The sequence below is a fragment of the Hyperolius riggenbachi genome, chromosome 3, assembly GCF_040937935.1.
Source record: "Hyperolius riggenbachi isolate aHypRig1 chromosome 3, aHypRig1.pri, whole genome shotgun sequence".
In the NCBI taxonomy this organism is placed as follows: Eukaryota; Metazoa; Chordata; class Amphibia; order Anura; family Hyperoliidae; genus Hyperolius; species Hyperolius riggenbachi.
Genome location: NC_090648.1, coordinates 121,126,054 through 121,147,584, shown reverse-complemented (window position 1 = coordinate 121,147,584; position 21,531 = coordinate 121,126,054). Strand labels below are relative to the sequence as shown.

The 21,531-nt window shown below is 43.9% G+C and overlaps 1 protein-coding gene across 4 annotated transcripts in view; it reads left to right on the top strand.

Annotated features, from left to right (window-relative positions):
• Nucleotides 1–21,531, top strand: part of KANSL3 (KAT8 regulatory NSL complex subunit 3) — an 88,930-nt gene that overhangs the window by 46,606 nt on the left and 20,793 nt on the right. For all 4 annotated transcript variants that reach the window (XM_068274851.1, XM_068274854.1, XM_068274852.1 and 1 more), the window contains exons 15-17: nucleotides 3,056–3,133; nucleotides 8,796–8,966; nucleotides 12,033–12,114. In XM_068274851.1, the coding sequence (XP_068130952.1) occupies nucleotides 3,056–3,133; nucleotides 8,796–8,966; nucleotides 12,033–12,114 (331 nt within the window). The remainder of the gene's footprint in view (nucleotides 1–3,055; nucleotides 3,134–8,795; nucleotides 8,967–12,032; nucleotides 12,115–21,531) is intronic.

Here is a 21,531-nt window from a genome sequence, read left to right as displayed (position 1 = left end):
TAAAAAATGTTTGATTTTGTATGATTTTCATTCCACTTCTAACGTGTACACCACTTTGCATTGGTCTATCGCATGGAATTCCAATAACATTGATTCATGTTTGTGACAGTAATATGACAAAATGTGGAAACCGTCAAGGGGGCCAAATACTTTTGCAAACCACTGTATCCAAATCCAATCTTTGGTGATTAGTTTATCTTTTTTTTTTTCCAGAACGTCGGAAAACCTGATCATTCCCGTGTGGTAACTCAACCCATTTTTAGATTTATGCGATCAAGGAGGAACAATTGATAGGATATTTCTAACCAAAATTAAATTAAAAAAATTGTGTATGGCCACCTTAAAGGGAGGCATCCATATTTATTTCCTTTAAAAGCAGACCTGAAACTCAGAATTACTCTCTGCTCTTTCTTTGTTACAGCTTATACAAATCTGAAAATAAATCTGCACTGTTTCTACTTCCTGATTCATGGAAGCAGACATATTGTTAACATCAAGTGCCAGGGGCATAACAATAGACCCTGCAAGGGATGCATCTACAGGGAGGCCCAGAAGCCGCAGAAGGCCCCATGGGGGAGAAGTCTCTTTTCTCTCCTGTGAGACTGACAACTAAGGGCAGGGAGAGAAAAAACTTTCTGCTCTTTCCACAATTGTTCTAATGACTGCATCTGCTCAGCCATTGATAAGGAATCATACAAAGTTTTGCAGACAAAGAATTGTAGACCGTCCCTATTCAGTGTGCAGCAGGCTCTTGTGTACAGCGCCCAGCCCTCAGCCTCTCCATCCCCTTACCAAGTGCTCTGTACTGTAGTGATGCTGGAGAAGGCTGCAGCGCAAGTTCTGCTCCATCAGAGATGGACAGAGTGAGTAGTGTCTGCACACCACATGTGTCTGTATGTGTGAAAACATGCACATTTTATCACAGAAGCTAATGTAACTGATAGAGAAAATGCATGCAGTGCTTCACTGCTGTCAGTTTTTATCTGCATGGGAAAAACACATTCAAGTGTGCTCTAGCCAATTGAAGAACATTGTTTCTCAGTTTACCTGTGCAGAGGGGGGGGGGGGCATCAAAAGTTTCGCAGGGGGCCTAGTGATTTCTAGTTACGCCCCTCTTCAGTGCTTTCAAATGGGCTTATCTGCCATAGGCAGCCATGTGACACATGGGAGAGATCAGATTACATCTTGTGATTCCACACAAATGAGGGGGAATTAGACAGGCTAAACTCTAAATACCCACAGGTTGTATTTCTCTCCGTTTTCCTTCTGTCCTGTGCAAGAGTTCAAATTCACTTAAGCAATACCAGTGGCCTGGCAGATCTGCTGATCTCTTTGGCTGCAATAGTGTCTGAAACAGGCATGCGGCTAATTTAGTCAGACTTCAGTCAGAGACATCTGACCAGCATACTTATTCAGGGGTCTATGGCTAAAAGTATTAGAGGCAGAGGACCAGCAGGACAGCCAGGCAACTGGTATTGGCTAAAAGGAAATAAATATTGCAGCCTCCATATCCCTCTCACTTTAGGTTCCCTTTAGGCCTCGTTCGCATTGTGCTCCGATCGCGTTGGCTGTTTTTTATCAGATTTCTGTGCGTTTTTGTCAAGCACTTTTGCAGAGAAATTGCATTTTTTCACTTCCTGACGTTAGTGATTTCTTTGATCTGGAAAAGAATAAATACAATGTATTTAATTCTTAAAAATGCTCATGCAATCGCTGCACAAATCGATTTTGTGAGCCTTTTACCTTTTCTTATACTTCCATTGAGGCGGAATCGCCTAAAAAATGGCCCATGCACCGCTTTTCTGAGTGAATCGGAAACGAACCGCTCAGATGTGAAATTTCTCATAGAGAATCATTGCACAAACGCTTTCAGGGCGATTTTGAAAATCACCAGTGCTTAAAAAAATGTCAAAAACGCCCCAGTGTGAATGGTCCCTAAAAGAGAACCCGAGGTGGGTTTGTCAAATCATATTAAGACACAGACGCATGTTCTGTATACAATGACCAGCCTCTGTGTCCTTCCATTGTGCCTTCAGAAGGAAGCTTACGTGGTGGTGAGGGAAGGGACACAGGCAGGGAGCCGTGCTATACAAGAAGCGGGGGAGCGGTGGTGAGTGACAGGCTGAAGGAAATAGCAGGCTAGCAACAATTTGCGTGTCACTAGCCTGGCGCTTTTCTTATGGGGGACAGCAGAGCGGGGGGGGGGGGGGGGCGTTGTGGGCACAATGGAAGGACACAGAGGCAGGTCATTGTATACAGAACATGCGTCTGTGCCCTAATATGATTTGACAAACCTACCTCGAGTTCTCTTTAAGAATGATTACTGGTTTCCCCTTGTAATGTTTGTCCTGTCTCCAGCTGTAGCTTTGCAGTGCTGAGCTGCAAAGAAGACAAGTATTAATCCTGCTGATCATCACTTGATAAATAAGGGTGATTGCAGATTGCTGAAATGGAAGGTCATATAAAATTTGTGATCTTTTCAGTTGATTGCTACTTTTATAAATCAAGCAGTCTGAAATGTGTTTTTATTTTAAAGAAATAATGGTACTTTTTTCTAGTGAGCAGCTTATAAGACTCTTCAGGCCTCTTTTACACTACAAGCAATTCTGATTTAAAAAAAAAACAGCTCAGCATGCTGCGTTTTTTTTTACACGTTTTTCTTCTTTTGTTGCTAGCATCCAGTTAAAATCAGAACTTGCGATTTGCGGTGTAAAATAAGCCTTTGTGTTGATTCTCTGCTGCTTTATTGTTGGGCCCCGCAGCATTGCTTGTAACGTTACTTCTGTTTGTATATCAGCACAGCAGAAATAGCTTGCTGCGTGTTTATTGATGCAGTATGTCCCTGGATTACGAACACACTTGTAATTATCTCTGCTGGGCGGATGCTCTTGACACTTCCTATAGGAAATCCATGCTTTTTCCACTGTGGTTGGCAGACTCTTTAACTTGTTAAAATGATCCGTTTAAGATGACGGTGGAAGTTGGTTACGTGTTATTGACTTTTCTCTCCCCTTCATGTGTTTTTTTTTTTTGTGTGTGTGTTTTTGTATTGCAGCCCAGTTTGCAGCTTTCCTAAAGCAGAACATGCTGGTGAGGAAGTCTCTCCCGACAGGTTCCCAATCTTGTTTATTTGGTGAGTGTTCTTAACGGGAACCCAACTTGCACACAATGTAATGGGGGTGGGGCCCACGTGCTAAATGTTGGTAGTCACATGGGGCCTGACTTGGGAGGGCATAAAACACTAGGGCAGTGATGGCTATCCTTGGCACTCCAGCTGTGGTGGAACTACAAGTCCCATGAGGCATTGCAATACTCTGACAGCATAACTCGGGGAGGCAGAGGCATGATGGGATTTGTAGTTTTGTCACAGCTGGAGTGCCAAGGTTAGCCATCACTGCACTAGGGGACAGCTCCAGGGACACCGTTGCGTTCATCGCGATATCGCACGCTGTTACCAGCGCACACTCAGTTGAGCATGTTGGCCCGAGATTTTTCCAGCAAGTCCGATAGATACATGTGACCAATTTCAGGGCGAAACTGGTTGCATCGTCGTCCTGGCATGCTCTTGGCAGCACCAATTTTCACCTGATTCGATTATTATTAGTAAATCGGATGGTCAATTGGCCGCCATGTCGAATGATGTATGGGCACCTTAAATGTATTAGAGGCATAGGATCTGCAGGACAGCCAGGCAATTTGCATTGTTTAAAAAAAATAAATAAATGTGGCAGCCTCCACATCCATCACATACAAGTTCATACCACGTTTATTGCACTCACTTCCAGCGCTGCTCCATTCAGTTATGCTGACCGTGACAGCTCCAGGTTTTGCTCAAAATGCATGCGGCAGTGTGTTTTCAGAAGCAAGTGCTGCACAGCGTACAAGTGTGCCCATCAGACGGTGCTGTCTATGCCCGGTCTGATATCCCTGCATTTCACACAATGAGAGGTGTTGCTGAAATCCAATCAGCAATGCAGCAGTGTGCTCAGGGCAGGCACTAAAGATATTGGATTGTTGTAATCCTTTGTTGTTGAGTACGTGAAAGATATCTTATTAACATATCTACATGATTAATGTTCAACTGTGTACTTATGTAGGTGGGTTTTATGTAATGTATGTCCCTTTAAGATTAGGTTTTTTTCCCCCAGGTTGAACTTTATCATTCATACATATTTTGCTCTGTGTTTCACCACAATAGCGAATATTTGTTAGTTACGGGTAAAACTCAAAACATTAGAATACTGTATCCATTTATTTCAGTAATTCTACTTAAAAGAGTTCTGTGAGCGAGTGCTGAGGATAAAAACCGCCACTTACCTGGGGCTTCTATCAGCCCCCTGTAGCAGTAAAGTCCCGCGCCGTCCTGCTCCGATCCGCCGTTCTCCGCCGTCGGGCCCGGTCTAACGTGGCATGCCGTCCAACTGCGGCTGCGCGGCCATGACCGCACGCCTCCTCGCTCCTGCCCGCGTCATCGGAAACTTTGTACTGCATCTGCGCAGTAAGCTTCCAATAACACGAGCGGCATCGTTCATTATTCGTCTTGTCAGCCGAATAATTGCCCGGTGCCAGCGGCGGGGAACGGCAGATCGGAGGAGGACGGCGTGGGACTTTACTGCTACAGGGGGCTGATAGAATCCCCAGGTAAGTGGCGGTCTTTATCCTCAGCCCCCCCCCCCCCTCCCCCCCTACAAGAACCCCTTTAAAAGGTAAAACTAATCTATCATTACATGCAAAGAGAGATATTTCAAGCCTTTATTTGTTATTATTTTGATGATTATGGCTTACAGCTTATGAAAACCTCAAAATCTCAGACCATTAGAATAGTGTGAAAATTTTTCAATATTCTAGACTCAGTGTCAGACTCTAATCAGCTAATGAATCCAAAACACTTGCAAAGGGTTTTCCTATTTCATATATTATGCCTGGTACACTTGATTCGATTTTCTGGCAGATTTACTGCCAGATTGATGATTTCCAACATGTCCGATCTGAGTTCCGATCAATTTTCCGTTCACTTCCTTGGAAAATTGATCGGAAATCGGACATGGTGACACGGCTGTCATAGGCTGATGCTGTGAGGCTGAGGCTGATTGCTGTGATTGGCTGGCGGGGGAGGGAGTGTAATAAAAAGAAAAACATGTCAAATTGTATTTAAAGAGAAACCGAGGTGTGTTTAAAGAATGTTATCTGCATACAGAGGCTGGATCTGCCTATACAGTCCAGCCTCTGTTGCTATCCCAAACCCCACTAAGGTCCCCCTGCACTCTGCAATCCCTCATAAATCACAGCCGTGCTGTGAGGCTGTGTTTACATCTGTAGTGTCAGTCTCAGCTGCTCCCCCGCCTCCTGCATAGCTCCGGTCCCTGCCCCCATCCCTTCCCTCCAATCAGCAGGGAGGGAAGGGATGCAGGCGGGGACTGGAGTTCTGCAGGAGGCGGGGAGAGCAGCAGACTGACACTATAGAGATAAACACAACCAGCTCTGACAAGCTGTTTGTCAGCAGCGTGGCTGTGATTTATGGAGGGATTGCAGAGTGCAGGGGGACCTTAGGGGGGTTTGGGATAGGAACAGAGGCTGGGCTGTATAGGCAGATCCAGCCTCTGTATGCAGATAATATTCTTCAAACCCACCTCGGGTTCTCTTTAAAAATGAAAAGAATATTTTAAAAAAAATAAACAAACATCCTGGGAGCAATCACAGCCCAGCAACAAAAAGCTCTGTTGGTGGGCAGAAAAGGGGGGTCACTTGTGTGCTGAGTTGTATGACCCTGCAGCGAGGCCTTAAAGAGACACTGCGACCAAGAACTGAACTTTATCCAAATCAGTAGCTGATACCCCCTTTTACATGAGAAATCTATTCCTTTTCACAAACAGACCATCAAGGGGCGCTGTATGGCTGATATTGTGGTGAAACCCCTCCCAAGAAATTCTGAGTATGTACTCTTGGCAGTTTCCTGTCTGTGAACCCTGTTGCATTGTGGGAAATAGCTGTTTACAGCTGTTTCCAACTGCCAAAACAGCAGGCAGCAACTACATCACTTGCCAGCAGTAAAAATGTCATCATGTGATATATGTCAGAATATAAATCAGGGATTGAAAAGATTTTACAATGGGCAAACCCTGACTAATTCATTTATACATAATTATTGTAAAAATGATGCACCTTTTTTATTACATTATTTTCACAGGAGTTCCTCTTTAAAGCTGCAGTGGCCTAAATTGAAAAAATGGCCTTGTCACTGGGGAGGTGTAAGCCTGTGGTCCTCAAGAGGTTAATAGAACATTGGTAGCAAAAGAGTCTCATATTTTTATTTTCAGTTATATACCGGTAGCTGTTTTTCTATAACATTGCATCATTCTCTAATGTTTGCAGTTTACAAATTACACTCTGTATTTTAAATGATGAAAAAGCAGAGCTAATGACCCTTTGAATTTCCTGGCAGAAAAAAACACTTAAGGACTGGGCTTGTTTTCAGAAATCTGTGCTGCGTGGGCTCTCCAGCCCACAGCACAGATCAGCAGGCACGCAGGGCAATCAGACTCCCCCCCACCCCCCCCCCCTTTTTTTTCCCCACTAGGGGGATGTCCTGCTGGGGGGTCTGATAGACGCCGGCTGTATGTGTTTAGCGAGGGGCTCCTCAAAGACCCCCTTCGCAGTAATTCCCAGCCTCCCTCTCTTTCCCTCTCTCCCCTTCTCTCTCTGGGTGGCACAGGATGGCGATCCGTCCTGCACCGCCTCTGATAGGCTTCAGCCTATCAGATGCTGGTGTTCCCCGGCCAATCAGAGGCCGGGGATCGCCGATCTCCTTTATGGCGCTGCTGCGCAGCAGCGCCGTATGATGTAAACACAGGATTTCTTCCCCGCGAGCCGCGATCGGAGGCTTGCAGGCTGTTCACGGAGAAACCCTCCGTGAACTGACATGGAAAGTTTCCATGTAAAACTACTTACGACCTGCCGCCGCCTATCGGCGTTAGGCGGTCGTTAAGTGGTTAAATAAACAAGTAACAGTGAGAGACAGCTTGAGCTTCAGAAAATAGCGTTGCTCTCTGACTAAATTAGTCAGAGAGCTCAGAGAAGCTCTTTTGCATAGATAGCAACTGAGGTTTCCTAACTCTTCCTGTACTGGAAACAATATGAGACTTGTATCTGTGCTACTAATGTTCTATCTCTAAAGGTGGCCACACACAATACATTAAAATGATCTGATTTTTACAGCAATTCAATAAATAAGATCGGATCTCCCCAAAAAATCGAAAGCTTTTTTTCATGCGGCTGAAAAATCTTATCAGATTTCCCATTTTTTTTTCTATCTTTATCGATCTGGAATGCTGGAAATTTTTCTTCAATTGTCCTAAAGATTGTATGGTGTGTGTTAGATTGTCAATTTATTAATATACACACCCTGATTGTCAGTTTATAAATATACACACCCTAGCAATTTTCTCAGTTTCCAATCATTTTTATCAAGATTGGGGAAAAATTTAACATACGTGTGTGGTACATTGGTCATATTTTTTAAATGTTACAATCAGTCAAAAATTGATTGCTATTCTTGAACTGAACAGATATTTAAAATATTGTATGGTGTGTGGCCACCTTTAGCTGTACCGCACATACAATTCATTATCCCATAAGTATTTTCACTTGAGATTCTCTTTAAAGAGAACCCAAGGTGAGGTTTAAGAATCCTATTAGCACACAAAGGCTGGTTCTGCATATAATCATCAGCCTCTGTTACTATACTGTGCCCCCCTAGGCCACCCCCTCGCGCTCTGCTTTTCGCCCCAAAAGAAACCGCCATGCTAGCGACATGCAGCGTGTCGCTAGCAGGCTGTTTACATGCAGAATGTCACTCTCCGCTGCTCCCCCGCCTCCTCTATATCGCCGTTCCCCGCCTGCGTCCCTTCCCTCCAATCAGCTTACAGAGGAGGGGAGGGAAGGGACACAGGCAGGGAGCGGTGATATAGAGGATGAGGGGGAGCAGCGGAGAGTGACATTCTGCATGTAAATAGCCTGCTAGCGACACGCTGCGTGACGCTAGCACATCGATTTCTTTGGGGGGGGGGGGGGAGACAGCAGAGCGTAGGGGGGGCCTGGGGGGCACAGTATAATAACAGTGGCTGGTGATTATATACAGAGTAAGCCTCTATGTGCGAAAAGGATTCTTAAAACCCACCTCGGGTTCTCTTTTAACTTATTTTAACAGTATGTACTCCTTTTTAGTATATACTCCTTTATTGTCTTAAAGGAGTCATCAAGCTAATTAACCTACCCCTTACCTACTTACCGGGGGCTTCCTCCGGCCCCTTGCAGCTGACATGTCCCACGCTGCAGCTCCGCTCTCAGCCACTGGGGTCCTTGCATGGTGTCTCGCCAGACCGACCTGTACTGCGCCTGCGCGAGAGCCGCTGTCAATCAAGTCCACGTTGTCCGGACTGTACTGTGCAGGTGCAGATCTACTGCGCAGTAGAGGACGACCTCGAGGTTGCCCTCTGCACCGGCTGGGACCCTGGGCCGACGCATTAACATTTGGGGGACAGCGGTGGATTCGGTGTCACGATGCCGATTCCCGAGAGATTTCATGCTGAAATTTATTGGGAATCGTTCTGCGGTGTATGGGCAGCCAACAGCTCTCTCTCTGATGAGATTCAATTAGAGAGTGGTCTGGCTCTTGGTCGATCTGCCCATAAATCGCTATATACACTTTAGAAAGGGTAATAAATGTTAGACAATTGTCGTTTGTGTTGCTTGGCATCACAGACCCCATTAAACAGATTGTGTTTCTGTTTGTCCAGTCCCTGTAGCTTCAGAATCATCGGAGGACAAAGAGGAAGGCAGACGGCCGCTGAAGAGGCCTCCCAGCCCTGGAAACAGCTCTGGAATAAAATCCAAGCAGGCCAAAATCAAAGTGACCATTGTCTCCCATGGTGACGGTGCAGGAGGAGGCTCTTCTGGCTCTCAGGAAGGTCTGTGACTATCATTAATGTATTGTCTGCTGCAAACAGGATTTTTACTTCTGCTGTATGTTGCCTCAGACACCTGCTTCCTAATGAGAGGTACAGGAAATGGGGCTTCTTATCTTAGCAACTGAACTGCTTTTCCTGACACTAATAGAATATGGGCATCGTCCCAGCAGCCCGTCATTTCACTTTCATCCTCAGCATAATCTTTTCTACACTCACATTGCTTCATTTCCGAACACGCTTCATTGTAATCATCGCAACCTGGTAAATGAATTACTGAGCTTGCTGACCTATAGCCAAGTTATGTTTAATGAAGGAATCTGGCCTATGAGTATGATGAATAGCAGGAAACGCAGACCTTCCTAGATAATTACTTCAGAGAAGCAGAAGACTGTTTCACCACTTTCAGTCTTACTCATTGCTTAACGCTGGGGTTCCCCAGAGGGGTTTAGCCCGCCAGATCTTGGTAACCCCTGAACCTCACCTTTAATACATGACAAAAACAGAACTAAAAATACATACAAGCAAGTGTTGCAGATCTAGAACAATAAAAAGAAAGACAACATTTTAAAGAGTAACTGTAGGCAAGGATTGAACTTCATCTTAATCTGTAGCTGATACCCCCTTTTTCATGATTAATCTTTACCTTTTCTCGAATAGATCATCAGAGGGAGGGGGAGGGTCTGCGGCGTACTGCTGATGTTTTGTTTTGTAAAGATCTGCAATGCTGGACCTATAAATGACCATGGGCTCTATTCACAATGGGCAGTTTGATCAAATCTATTTGTTCGGTAAAATACCTCATTCGGTGTTTTACACTTTTTTTTTTTCCAAATTCACTAAATATTTTGCGCATGAGGCAAAAGTTCGGTAATTTACCAAACAAACATGCCTCAATTCCTTAATCCGCTGCTTGGTAAGTGTCACTTACCAGCCATGTAGCAGGTCAGTGGGCAGGCAGGCAGTTGCATGTATCACTGGGAGGTTTTTTGTCCTGTGCATCCCAGTCATCCCTTTAGATTTGCTACAGCCACCAGGGGGAGCTCTTCTGTATGCCATAGTAAAGACTTTCACATCTAAAGGGATGCAAAATAGTCACCTTCCTCTGCTCTGATACAGTGAAAATCCCGCCCCATACTCCTTCGCTTCAAATCAGCTGACAAGCAGGGCTGTGTGGCTCTCCCTATTGGCTGCCTGGCTCTCCCAAAGGGCTGTCTGTCAAGGTACCGCACAGAGACATCATTGAGAGAGTGAGTTATTGGCTGCTATGAGCTGGAGAAAAATACTGAACACTTTTGCCCAGTAAACTAAATGCGGAAATCTTTGTGAATTGGAAACTGTTTTCATTTCTTGAGGCGATTACCACACAAGTCTGCAATTTATCTCACTAGTCGGTGATAGTAATTTTCTGTGCGGTAACAGGTTGAGTGAATTGTTATTAGGGAAGTTGATCGGTATATCAGCTGTTTTCAGCATTACCGAATGTGGTAATGCTTTGTGAATAGAGCCCCATGTCTCCTTAGAACCAGGGCTGTGGAGTCGGTACAAAAATCATCCGACTCCTCAGTTTATGAAACCTACAACTCCGACACCAGGAACCCAAAATGACTCTGACTCCAACTCCTTAGTCTAAAGGTGCATACACACATCAGACTATAGTCTTTGGAAAATGAAAGATCACAGACCAATCTTACCACCCTTCATGTAGTATGAGAGCCATACTCTACACAGTCTTTTCTATGGAGCTGAACTCCACATCAGAAACAAATCTTTGCAAGATGCTGCACACACAGATGCTGTACAGACACAAAAGATCAGTATCTGCAAAAGATCTGTTCCTGCCAAAAATCTATTCCTGCAAATTGCAATGAAAGTCTATGAGATCTGCAGATCATCATACACACATGATTTAACTGACATTCATCTGCAGATCAAGCAGTCCTCTGCAGATCTGAAAATCCATCCTGGTGGATCTGATCTGCAGATGAATGTCAGTTAAATCATGTGTGTATGATGATCTGCAGATCTCATAGACTATCATTGCAATTTGCAGGAATGGATTTTTGGCAGGAATAGATCTTTTGCAGATACTGATCTTTTGTGTCTGTACAGCATCTGTGTGTGCAGCATCTTGCAAAGATTTTTTTCTGATGTGGAGTTCAGCTCCATAGAAAAGACTGTGTAGAGTATGGCTCTCATACTACATGAAGGGTGGTAAGATTGGTCTGTGATCTTTCATTTTCCAAAGACTATAGTCTGATGTGTGTATGCACCTTTATACTTACCAGGGCTGTGGATTTGGTATAAAAATCATCCAACTCCGACTCCTCAGTTTATCAAATCTCCAACTCCGACTCCAGGTACCCAGGGCGAGCTGTCTGTTCAGGGCTCAACCCTTAACCTCCTTAGCAGTATGGAAGAGTGATTACGTCCATTACCGCCGGAGGGCGCCGCTCAGGCCCCGCTGGGCCGATTTTCATATTTTTTTTTTTTTAAAACACGCAGCAAGCACTTTGCTTGCTGCGTGTTGTAGACGATCGCCGCCGCCGATGCGCCTCTACCCGCCGCGTAAGGAACCCCCCCCCCCCCCCCCTCCCGAGACCCCTGCGCAGCCTGGCCAATCAGTGCCAGGCAGCGCTGAGGGGTGGATCGGGACCCTGGATGACGTCACGACGTCGATAACGTCATCACGATTGTCGCCATGGCGACGGGGAAGCCCTAAAGGAAATCCCGTTCAGAACGGGATTTCCTTATGGCTAACAGCGCTGGTGGCGATCGGAGGGGTGGGAGGGATGCGGAAGGGAGGGGGGCATCATGTAGCTAGCGCTAGGCTAGCTACATGATTGAAAAAAAATATATTTAAAAAAATAGCGCTGCGCTGCCCCCTGGCGATCTTAATAGAACGCCAGGGAGGTTAAACTGTAGTCTGAGGGATCGAACGCCAATCCAATCAGGCAACAACAATTTGTTTTTTTTTCTGGTACATGACATATTTGCTTAAAAAGGATAAGTGTTTGTTGTGTGGAGTTTTGCACTGAAATAATGGTATTTTTTTCTGTCTTTATACAGTCTCAAAGTCTTCACCCTCCACAGTTATTGGCCAATCTGCAGTGGGCACAAAGGAGATCGCAAGTCTGCTTACTACACCCAAGTATGTTCACTATTTTGCAATCCGACTTTTGTTGTTTAGTTTTCCTCATATTTCCCCTTACAGGACTACATTTGTATTATATTTCCTTCTGTAGCAGGCGAGACACTAGAGAAGCTGCTCCTCCTGTGAACTATACATATCTACCAAGCACTAATTAATCAATGTATGCCTGTTATATTATTATATAAGTTTAGATAAGAGGAAGAGAATGTTGGTTTGTTCTGCACTGTATGAGTGGTTATTGTGAATCCTCCATCCGTCATTCTATAAGGCTTATTTTTCTCTCCTATAAACTAGTGAATGGGGTCCTTTGAAACCATACTAGTTTGTAAATCTTTCCGGTGCATGCTGTGTGAAATGACATGTTACAGTTACATAGAGCCTCAGCCAATAGCAAGATGACACCGGGACCACCCCCAACCTATTGTAATAATTGGTGGAATCCTATCTAGTGATCAAAGATTAATAAGTGAGACTATGGAGTCTCCCTCCAGTACAAAGCAGGGATGTTTCAGAGACCATTTCCTTGACAAAATCCATGTTTAAAAAGCAGCATCACTAGCCACTTGGCAGATCACTGGCCCTATTCCATGGCACTAGTAAATCAGGCCTGGAGTCTCACCTGGACCAAGCATGCCAATAACCAGTGCAAAAGGATTATGAGCACACCTGCATCCTATACTTGCTTCAAGTAAGATTTTCAGGCAAACATTATAGCTAGATGACCAGTATTACTGCCAAAAAAAGAGCATTTTAACCACCTGAGCGGTCTGGACGAGCTCAGCTCGTCCAACACCGCCGGAGGTCGCCGCTCAGGCCCTGCTGGGCCGATTTTCATCAAATAAAAAGCAGCACACGCAGCCGGCACTTTGCCAGCCGCGTGTGCTGCCTGATCGCCGCCGCTCTGCGGCGATCCGCCGCGAGCAGCGGCGAAAGAGGGTCCCCCCAGCCGCCTGAGCCCAGCGTAGCCGGAACAAAAATTTCCGGCCAGCGCTAAGGGCTGGATCGGAGGCGGCTGACGTCAGGACGTCGGCTGACGTCGATGACGTCACTCCGCTCGTCGCTATGGCGACGATATAAGCAAAACAAGGAAGGCCGCTCATTGCGGCCTTCCTTGTTTATTCTGGGCGCCGGAGGCGATCGGAAGATCGCCTCCGGAGCGCCCTCTAGTGGGCTTTCATGCAGCCAACTTTCAGTTGGCTGCATGAAATAGTTTTTTTTTTATTTAAAAAAAACCCTCCCGCAGCCACCCTGGCGATTTAATCAGAACGCCAGGGTGGTTAAAGAGGCACTGTAGTGACATTATTTAGGATGCTCACTTATACAATAATTGTCCTGGTTTCAACATCAGAAACACTTCCTATACTTATGTATTCTTTTATTATTTAGTATTACTATAGCGCCAGCATCTTCTGCAGCACTGTACATAGTACATAGTCTTGGCACTTGCACTTAACTGTCCCTCAGAGGGGCTCACAATCTAGTCCCTACCGTAGTCTTATGTCCATCATAAGTATAGGTAAAAAGCTGTGCATCCCTGACCCAGCACTACAATTGAATGGTTAATCGCTGTGGCGTACACCGCCCCTCCTGGACTGAAATGTACGCCCCGCATCCAAACAATGTAATACTGGTTTATGGAGAAAGTTTAGCTTCCATCATAGTTATGCAACTATGATGGAAGCTAAACTTTCTCCATAAACCAGTATTGCATTGTTTGGATGCGGGGCGTGCAACTATGATGGAAGCTAAACTTTCTCCATAAACCAGTATTGCATTGTTTGGATGCGGGGCGTGCAACTATGATGGAAGCTAAACTTTCTCCATAAACCAGTATTGCATTGTTTGGATGCGGGGCGTACATTTTCAGTCCAGGAGGGGCGGTGTACGCCACAACGATCAATTGTAGTGCTGGGTCAGGGATGCGCAGCTTTTTACCTATATTTATTTCCATAAATTTGTTACTACCAGGCTAGCAGCTCCCATTGTGCCTTCCGGTTTTGCATGGTAAGTATTTAGTTATGTATGTGTCTTGCATCTGTTTGATTGCTGAGTGTGTTTTTGAGCTATGTAAGTGGAGCCCATGAGGTGAGAAGTCATTCAGATGCAGCCCATGTTGGTGAGCGCTGGCTTCATTTTATTATGTCCATCATAGTCTAGAGTCAATTTTAGGGGGAAGCCAATTAACTTATAATAATAATGCAAACATTTGTACAGCGCTTTTCTCCTGTCAGACTCAAAGCGCTCAAGAGCATAAGGACATGCTCAAGTGGCCACCCTGCAGTGTTATGCTAGGTGCACTCAATACAATTTTCTGGCAGATTTACCTAGATCGATTTTTTTCTAACAAGTCCGATCTGAATTTCAATCAATTTTCCGATCAATTTCAATAGGAGTGAATGGAAATCGATCGGAAAATCGATTGAAATTCAAATTGGACATGTTGAAAAAAATCGATCTGGCAGGTAAATCTGCCAGAAAATTGTATTGTATGTACCTAACTTTAGGGAGTCTTGCCTTGAACTCCTTATTGAATAGGTGCTGACCCTAGCCAGGATTCAAACCCTGGTCCCATGTCAAAGGCGGTGCCCTTAACCAGTACACTATCTGCCCTGAACCAGTACACTTTCTAGGCACGGTTTTGGGGATGTGGGAGGCAACCAGAGTGCCCAGAGGAAATGCGCACACACACCACACACACACACCACACACACACACACACACACACACACACACACACACACACACACACCACACCACACCACACCACACCACACACACACACCGCGCAGATAGTGCCTGGGCTGGGATTTGAACCTGGGACCCAGCTGGGAGACCAGGCATTATTTTCACTGGCTTCAGAACTCTCAGTAAACAGACATTCCGTGGAGATCACTTGGGAGCACTAAGGCTGCATTTCCACTTGTGCGGTGCGAATCGCCGCGGTAAAATGTCGCATGCGGATGCGAATTTCGCATGCGGGTCTATACGAATTTTCATGCGAATTCGCATGGATGACGATGTATGCGAATTTAACCATGGCAGTGCTGGTGTGCTTTTCCATTGTTTCTATGCGAATTCGCATGAAAATTCGCATGCCCAAACCTCATGCGAATTTCCTATTAAATACATTGTATGCGATTCGCATAGCGGTATGCGAATTCTGATGGCTCTGCCATGCGAATTTTTTCTGCACAGAAAAACGCAAAGGAATCCTGACAAGTGGAAACAGTCCCATTCACTTGTATTGCTATGCGAATTTTCATGCGAAAAACGCATGCGAATTCGCTATAGTGGAAATGAGCCCTGAAGATGTTCGCTTGTGATAAATGTCAGAATGTAAATCAGAGAGAAAAGATTTTACAATGTGCAGACACTGACTGAATCATAAATGAATATTACAAAAACATAAGCTCTTTTATTTGTTACGTTATTCTCACTACAGTTCCTTTTAAGACACAACAGCCACCCTCATATTTCTCTTGTGGTTAAGCGGGACATTTCCAGTAAAGTGTGCTCTTCAAGGTCTTCTCAGGCTGCCAAAGTAATAGATAGGCTTCACATCAGCAAACCGAATATCTTCTCAAACCACAGAAACCAAATCTACACATTAAATGTTTGGAAATTAGAGAATCGCTTTTTTTTTCCTTTTTTTTTTTTTAATGGTGGTTGTCATTACCACTGGATCAGACTCCTTTCTGTTAAAGGGAACCTAAACCGAGAAGGATATGGATTATTTCTTTTAAAAATACCAGTTGCCGGACTCTCCTGCTGATCCTCTGCCTCTAATACTTTCAGCCACAGCCCCTGAACAAGTATGCAGATCAGGTGCTCTGACTGAAGTCAGACTGGATTAGCTGCATGCTTGTTTCAGGTGTGTGATTCAGCCACTACTGCAGGCAAAGAGATCATCAGGGCTGCCAGGCAACTGGTATTGTTTAAAAGGAAACATCCATATCCCTCTCAATTTAGATTCCCTTTAACAAAAAAGTTTTTAATCCAGGTCATCACATTGGAATGCGGACCATATTTTTAATATAGTGTGCTGAAATCATTGTTGATTTCAAACTGTTTTGTCCTGGTGGTTAGCCCTATATTGTGAAAGGAAGTGTAATATAATATGGATGAAGAACTGTTTATGTTCACCAGGACATAACAAGATAGCTGATAAATGTGTAGCGTGTATAATCATCTGAGAAATATGTCCTTATCTCGTTACTACGACGAGAAGCTGATGTGTGACATGCATATTCAGAGAAATGAGAATAAATAAGATTAATGTTCCTGATGCTGGAAAACCGCATAGAGGAGTTACATGCCTTTGATAATGCCCAAGGACAAAATCCAAGGACTTGAAAAGCCTTTGATTTTTTTACAGTAGGGAGTACATTGTTGATTATAATGCACAAGTTTCAGGCAGAATTACACACCTCAGTCAAAACAGCACAGTTCAGATTCTCTGCCCCACTGAGGAACCAATGAAACTAAAGGCAGAATACACGATGCAAACTTCAATACATCCAGTAAAATGTCAATAGCTATCTGATATGAATCTTTTACTTTGGTGGCTACCTTGTACCATTAAAGTACTCCTGAAGTGGAGGCTGCCATATGTATTTCTTTTTAAACAATATCAGTTGCCTGGCTATCCTGCTGATCTCTTTGGCTGCAGCAGTGTCTGAAGCTCACACGTGAAACAAGCATGCAGCTAATCTAGTCAGACTTCAGTCAGAAACATCTGATCTGCATGCTTGTTCAGGGTCTGGTGAAAGGGTATTGGAGCAACCATAAAAATATGCTATAAAATAGTCCATTCAGCTCCTAACCCAGGGTGAAATAATTACCTTATACATCAAAAATATACCAAGGTGGCACTACCCCTATACTATTTGTGAAACCATAAGTGCAATTATGGAAGCTACAGATTTCTCAAATGTCTGAAAAAATGCACACAATTACATCAGTGCTCAATTCACCTATAAAACTTTAAGTTTATTGAAGATCACCACAGTGATCTGAATGAAAACATCTCCCAAGTAGCAGCCAACCCTCTCACCCCTAAAAACAGAAATCAACTGGTACAGCAGATCTGCCACACGCTTCTCCCCCACCTCAACTACGTCTGCTGCACTGAAATAATGAATTATTTTACATATTAGCACTTTCTGGTAACCAACAGTGTTACAACTCAGAACTTCCTCTCTGCTCTAAAAGAGAAGCAACAACATAATAACTTATTTTTTCAATACATTTTTATTGAATTTTTATATCGTACAAATTGACATAAAGCCGCTGAACATTCGATGATGCATAAAACAGGGAAAAGAATATGGGAGATTTATATACGGCTGTAGGAACGTATGACCAAGAGTCACCTTGGTAGCAGTATTTTAGTTATCAACAAGTAAATGAAAACCTGACCCAGAACTTTGGATAGAGAGTTGATAGCAGTTTTCCCAATTTACATGCCCCATCAGGCTTGGGAAGCTAGCTTGGAATTCATTCGGTCATTTTATTGAAATGATTAAAATGCTACTCCGCAGCGCCCTTAACAAAAAGAAAAGGAAACAGAAAAACGAAAAGAGATTAAAACAATGAGCTCTGAACTAGGTTTAACAATCTATAACATATCTTAACTTGGTCCCAGGAGATGTTGGAGGGTATGTTCTAACATGGGATAGAGGCGTAGTTATAAGTGGTTAGCAATTGCTAGTATTTTCTATATGCTATAATGATATGATGTCATGGGAGGTCTTCAATAGTGTTTACTATTGCTTCATCCAAGATATGCGGTATGGCAAAATGATCATATTTATCCATTGACCTGCTCCTGATATTATATTCAAGTGTGAGATTAGATTTGGTGTTGGATAGAGCTTGAGTAAAAGGGAGCTCTTTCGAGGACTTCCAGTTGTACGTAATAAGTTGTAGGGCGGACATTAACCATTTCAGCCCGCAGGGATTTTTCACCTTATGCATCAGAGAAATTTTCACCTCCCATTCATTCGCTAATAACTTTATCACTACTTAACACAATTTATTGATCTATATCTTGTTTTTTCTGCCACTAATTAGGCTTTCTTTGGGTGGTACATTTTGATAAGAATTATTTTTTTTATAAATGCCTTTTAACACGATTAATAAGAAAAAATGGAAAAAAATGCATTATTTCTCAGTTTTTGTCCATTATAGCTTTGAAATAATCCACGCTACCATAATTTAAAACCTATGTATTTTATTTGCCCGTTTGTCTCGGTTATGAAACCATTTAACTTTTGTCCCTATCACAATGTATGGCACCAATATTTTATTTGGAAATAAAGGTGCATGTTTTTCTGTTTTGCGTCCATCACTATTTACAAGCTTATAATTTAAAAAATGTTCATAGTATACCCCCTTCAAATGCATATTTAAAAAGTTCAGACCCTTAGGTAACTATTTGTCTCTTTTTTTTTTTTATTGTAATTTTTTTTTTCCAATAAAATTTTTATTTGGGTAATATTTTGGCGTGGGAAATAAACAGTTAATTTGTAATGTTATTATATGTGTAAATTGTCATGTAAAAAATATGTAGATGTAGTTTTACTATTTGGCCACAAGATGGCCACCTTGAGGTTTTTCTTTTTGTAAGAGCTCTTCGTTTTTTCTGCCGGGGACACAGATCGGTTATCAGGAACCATGTTACTGTTCACTGATCCCAGGGCTACCGGGGGACAGCACGGGGGCGCGCCCGCAGCAGAGCAGCCGCCCGGACGTGATGCTCAGAAATGGTTAAGATATGGCAGGTTACAGGGCGTAGGTGCGGTTGAATATTAACCACTTGATGTCCCACCCTTTACCCCCCCCCCCCCCCCTCAGATTTTGCTGATCTGTGCTGGGTGGACTCTACAGCCCCCAGCACAGATCAAACACCAGGCAGAGCGACCAGATCGCCACCCTTTTTTCCCCACTAGGGGGATGATGTGCTGGGGGGGTCTGATCGCTCCTGCCTGCGTGTGGGGGGGGGGCACCTCAAAGGCCGCTCCACCACAGGATTCCCCCCTCTCCCTCTCCTCCCTCCCTTCCCCGGAGATCGGAGGCTGCACAGGAACGGATCTGTCCTGTGCAGCCTCTAACAGGCTCCTGCCTGTCATGTGACAGCGATCCCCGGCCGCTGATTGACCGGGGATCGCTGATCTGGTACAACGCTACTACTGTTAGCAGCTTTGTACAAATGTAAACAAAGCAGATTATTTCCCCTTGTGTTTACATTTAGCCTGCGAGCCGCGATCGGCGGCCCGCAGGCTATTCACGGAGCCCCCCGCCGTGAATTGACAGAGATCGGCTGTTTCCTGATTAATTAGCCTGCAGCCGGTACTTTGCCGACGTACGTTATGAGTGCGCGGTCGGCAAGTGGTTAATGCCATAAAGGAGTGAAGCAAGGTCGGGGGTAAGAGTAAAGGTATGAGAAATTCTTTGTAAAAAGTTCTGGACTTTAGACCATAGACTCGCTACAACAGGGCATCCCAGAGCATATGGAGTAGAGTGCCTATGGATTGGTTACATTTCCAGCAAGTCTGTGAACTGGATGATGAGAAGGAAGCAAGGCTTCTAGGGTTGAGGTACCACTTGGATAGTATCTTTTGGTGTAGTTCCCAGTGGCAATTTGAACGTGATAGTTTGAGAAGGACACGAGTTCCTTGTAGAATTTGTTGAGCATCAAGAGCTATTCCTAGGTCTGCCGACCAGGTTTTAATATATTTGGACAGAGTTTTCTGATGGTCGGGAAGGAGTAAGTTATACCACAAGGAGATCGCTCCTTTGATAGGTAATTTACAGTTGAGGTAGGTCAGTAAGGAGTCTGGTAGGGAAGGGAATTTGGAGATTGATTCTTTCATGGTGTGTACAACTCTATAGTATGAGAATAGTTGGTTATCGGGTATGTTGAATTTGGCTCGCAGGTTAGCAAAGGAGAGGAACTTTTTGTTTCTAAAAATGTCATTAATATATATTTAATTCCGCATTCTGCCCATGGTGTGAGCTCTAAGTTAGGACTTAATATTGTAAGAGTAGTTAGTGGAATTTTAACATAGGAAATTGGGGTAATGTTGGGTGGATGTTTAATATAGTTTTCCCAAGCCTTAACTGTAGCTAAAATATTTGGGCTAGGGAGTATTTTGGGTTTGTAACCTAAGGCTATTGCCAAGAGAAAGTCCCTCGGGTGGGCCCTAATAGTTTACTTTCTAGGTGGGCCCAAATTTTGTCTGTCGGTAGGGACCACCAATATTTTATTGGTTTAATGTTTGCAGCAAAATAATATGATTTTAGGCATGGAAGGCCCATGCTGCCCCTGTTTTTCGGGCGAGTCATTATATTGTAGGATATTCTGGGTTTCTTGCCTTGCCAAATATATTGGTTAATGATTTTATTGGTATCATTAAAGAAGGACGTCTTTAGGGGAATATGGATGGTGCGGAATACGTATAAAATTTGTGGGAGTAGAAACATTTTCAAAACCGCTATCCTGCCTGACCGGGACAGTTTAAATTTGGAAAAGGAGTTGCAGTCATTCCTCATTTTGTTTAAGAGGGGAATATAGTTGAGTTGGAATAATTGAGAGGTTTTAGCTGGGAGCTGGATTCCTAAAAATTGTAGAGAATTTGAAGCCCAAGGGAAAGGGTGTTTGCAGACGATTTTCTCCTTCATAGAGGGAGGTATGTTAATGCCCATAAGGTTAAATTTGGTATAATTTAGTTTGTATAACGAAACTGCTGAGAACTCTTCTAGTATTTTGATAGTTTGATCCAGAGAATTAAGGGGGTCTGCTAACGAAAGGATGACATCGTCCGCAAATAAGCTTATGGAATGCGATGTGGACAGCATAATAACCTTAACAGAAAAAAACATTTCCTTGTTACAGCTTATAGAACTCCTTCAGAGATGCTGCATTGTAGTTACTTACTGGTTTGCTGGGAGCACAGGTGTTTATGTATTAGTTCTCAACTCGGCAGACAGCTGGGAGCTCAAATTACACTAGCTCATTACTTGCTGAGAAGGGAGAATTAATCAGGCTGTTCTATGTAAACACACCCAGGGTGGATTTCTCTGTTCTCCTCTCCTGTGCAAGAGCTCAGGTCCTCTTTAATTCTGCAAGATAGAGGGGCTTGGCTCCTGTTTACGGTTTAGGGGAAAAAATGCTGCTATATTTGCATAAATAAAGCACTGGTTAAATAACTCGCACATTGAATAGAACTAGAAAGTGAGCACATGCTCAAAACAGGATTGGTAGTATACGTACCCATGTTTATCTCATAATGTCTCATATCAATGCAGGTACATTGTAATACACTTTACCCCCCCCCCCCCCCAGTGCTAAATTTCTCCGTCCCTCTGCGCACCGCTTCACCCCCAGGGACGCAGAAAGGCGCACTTGTTTGT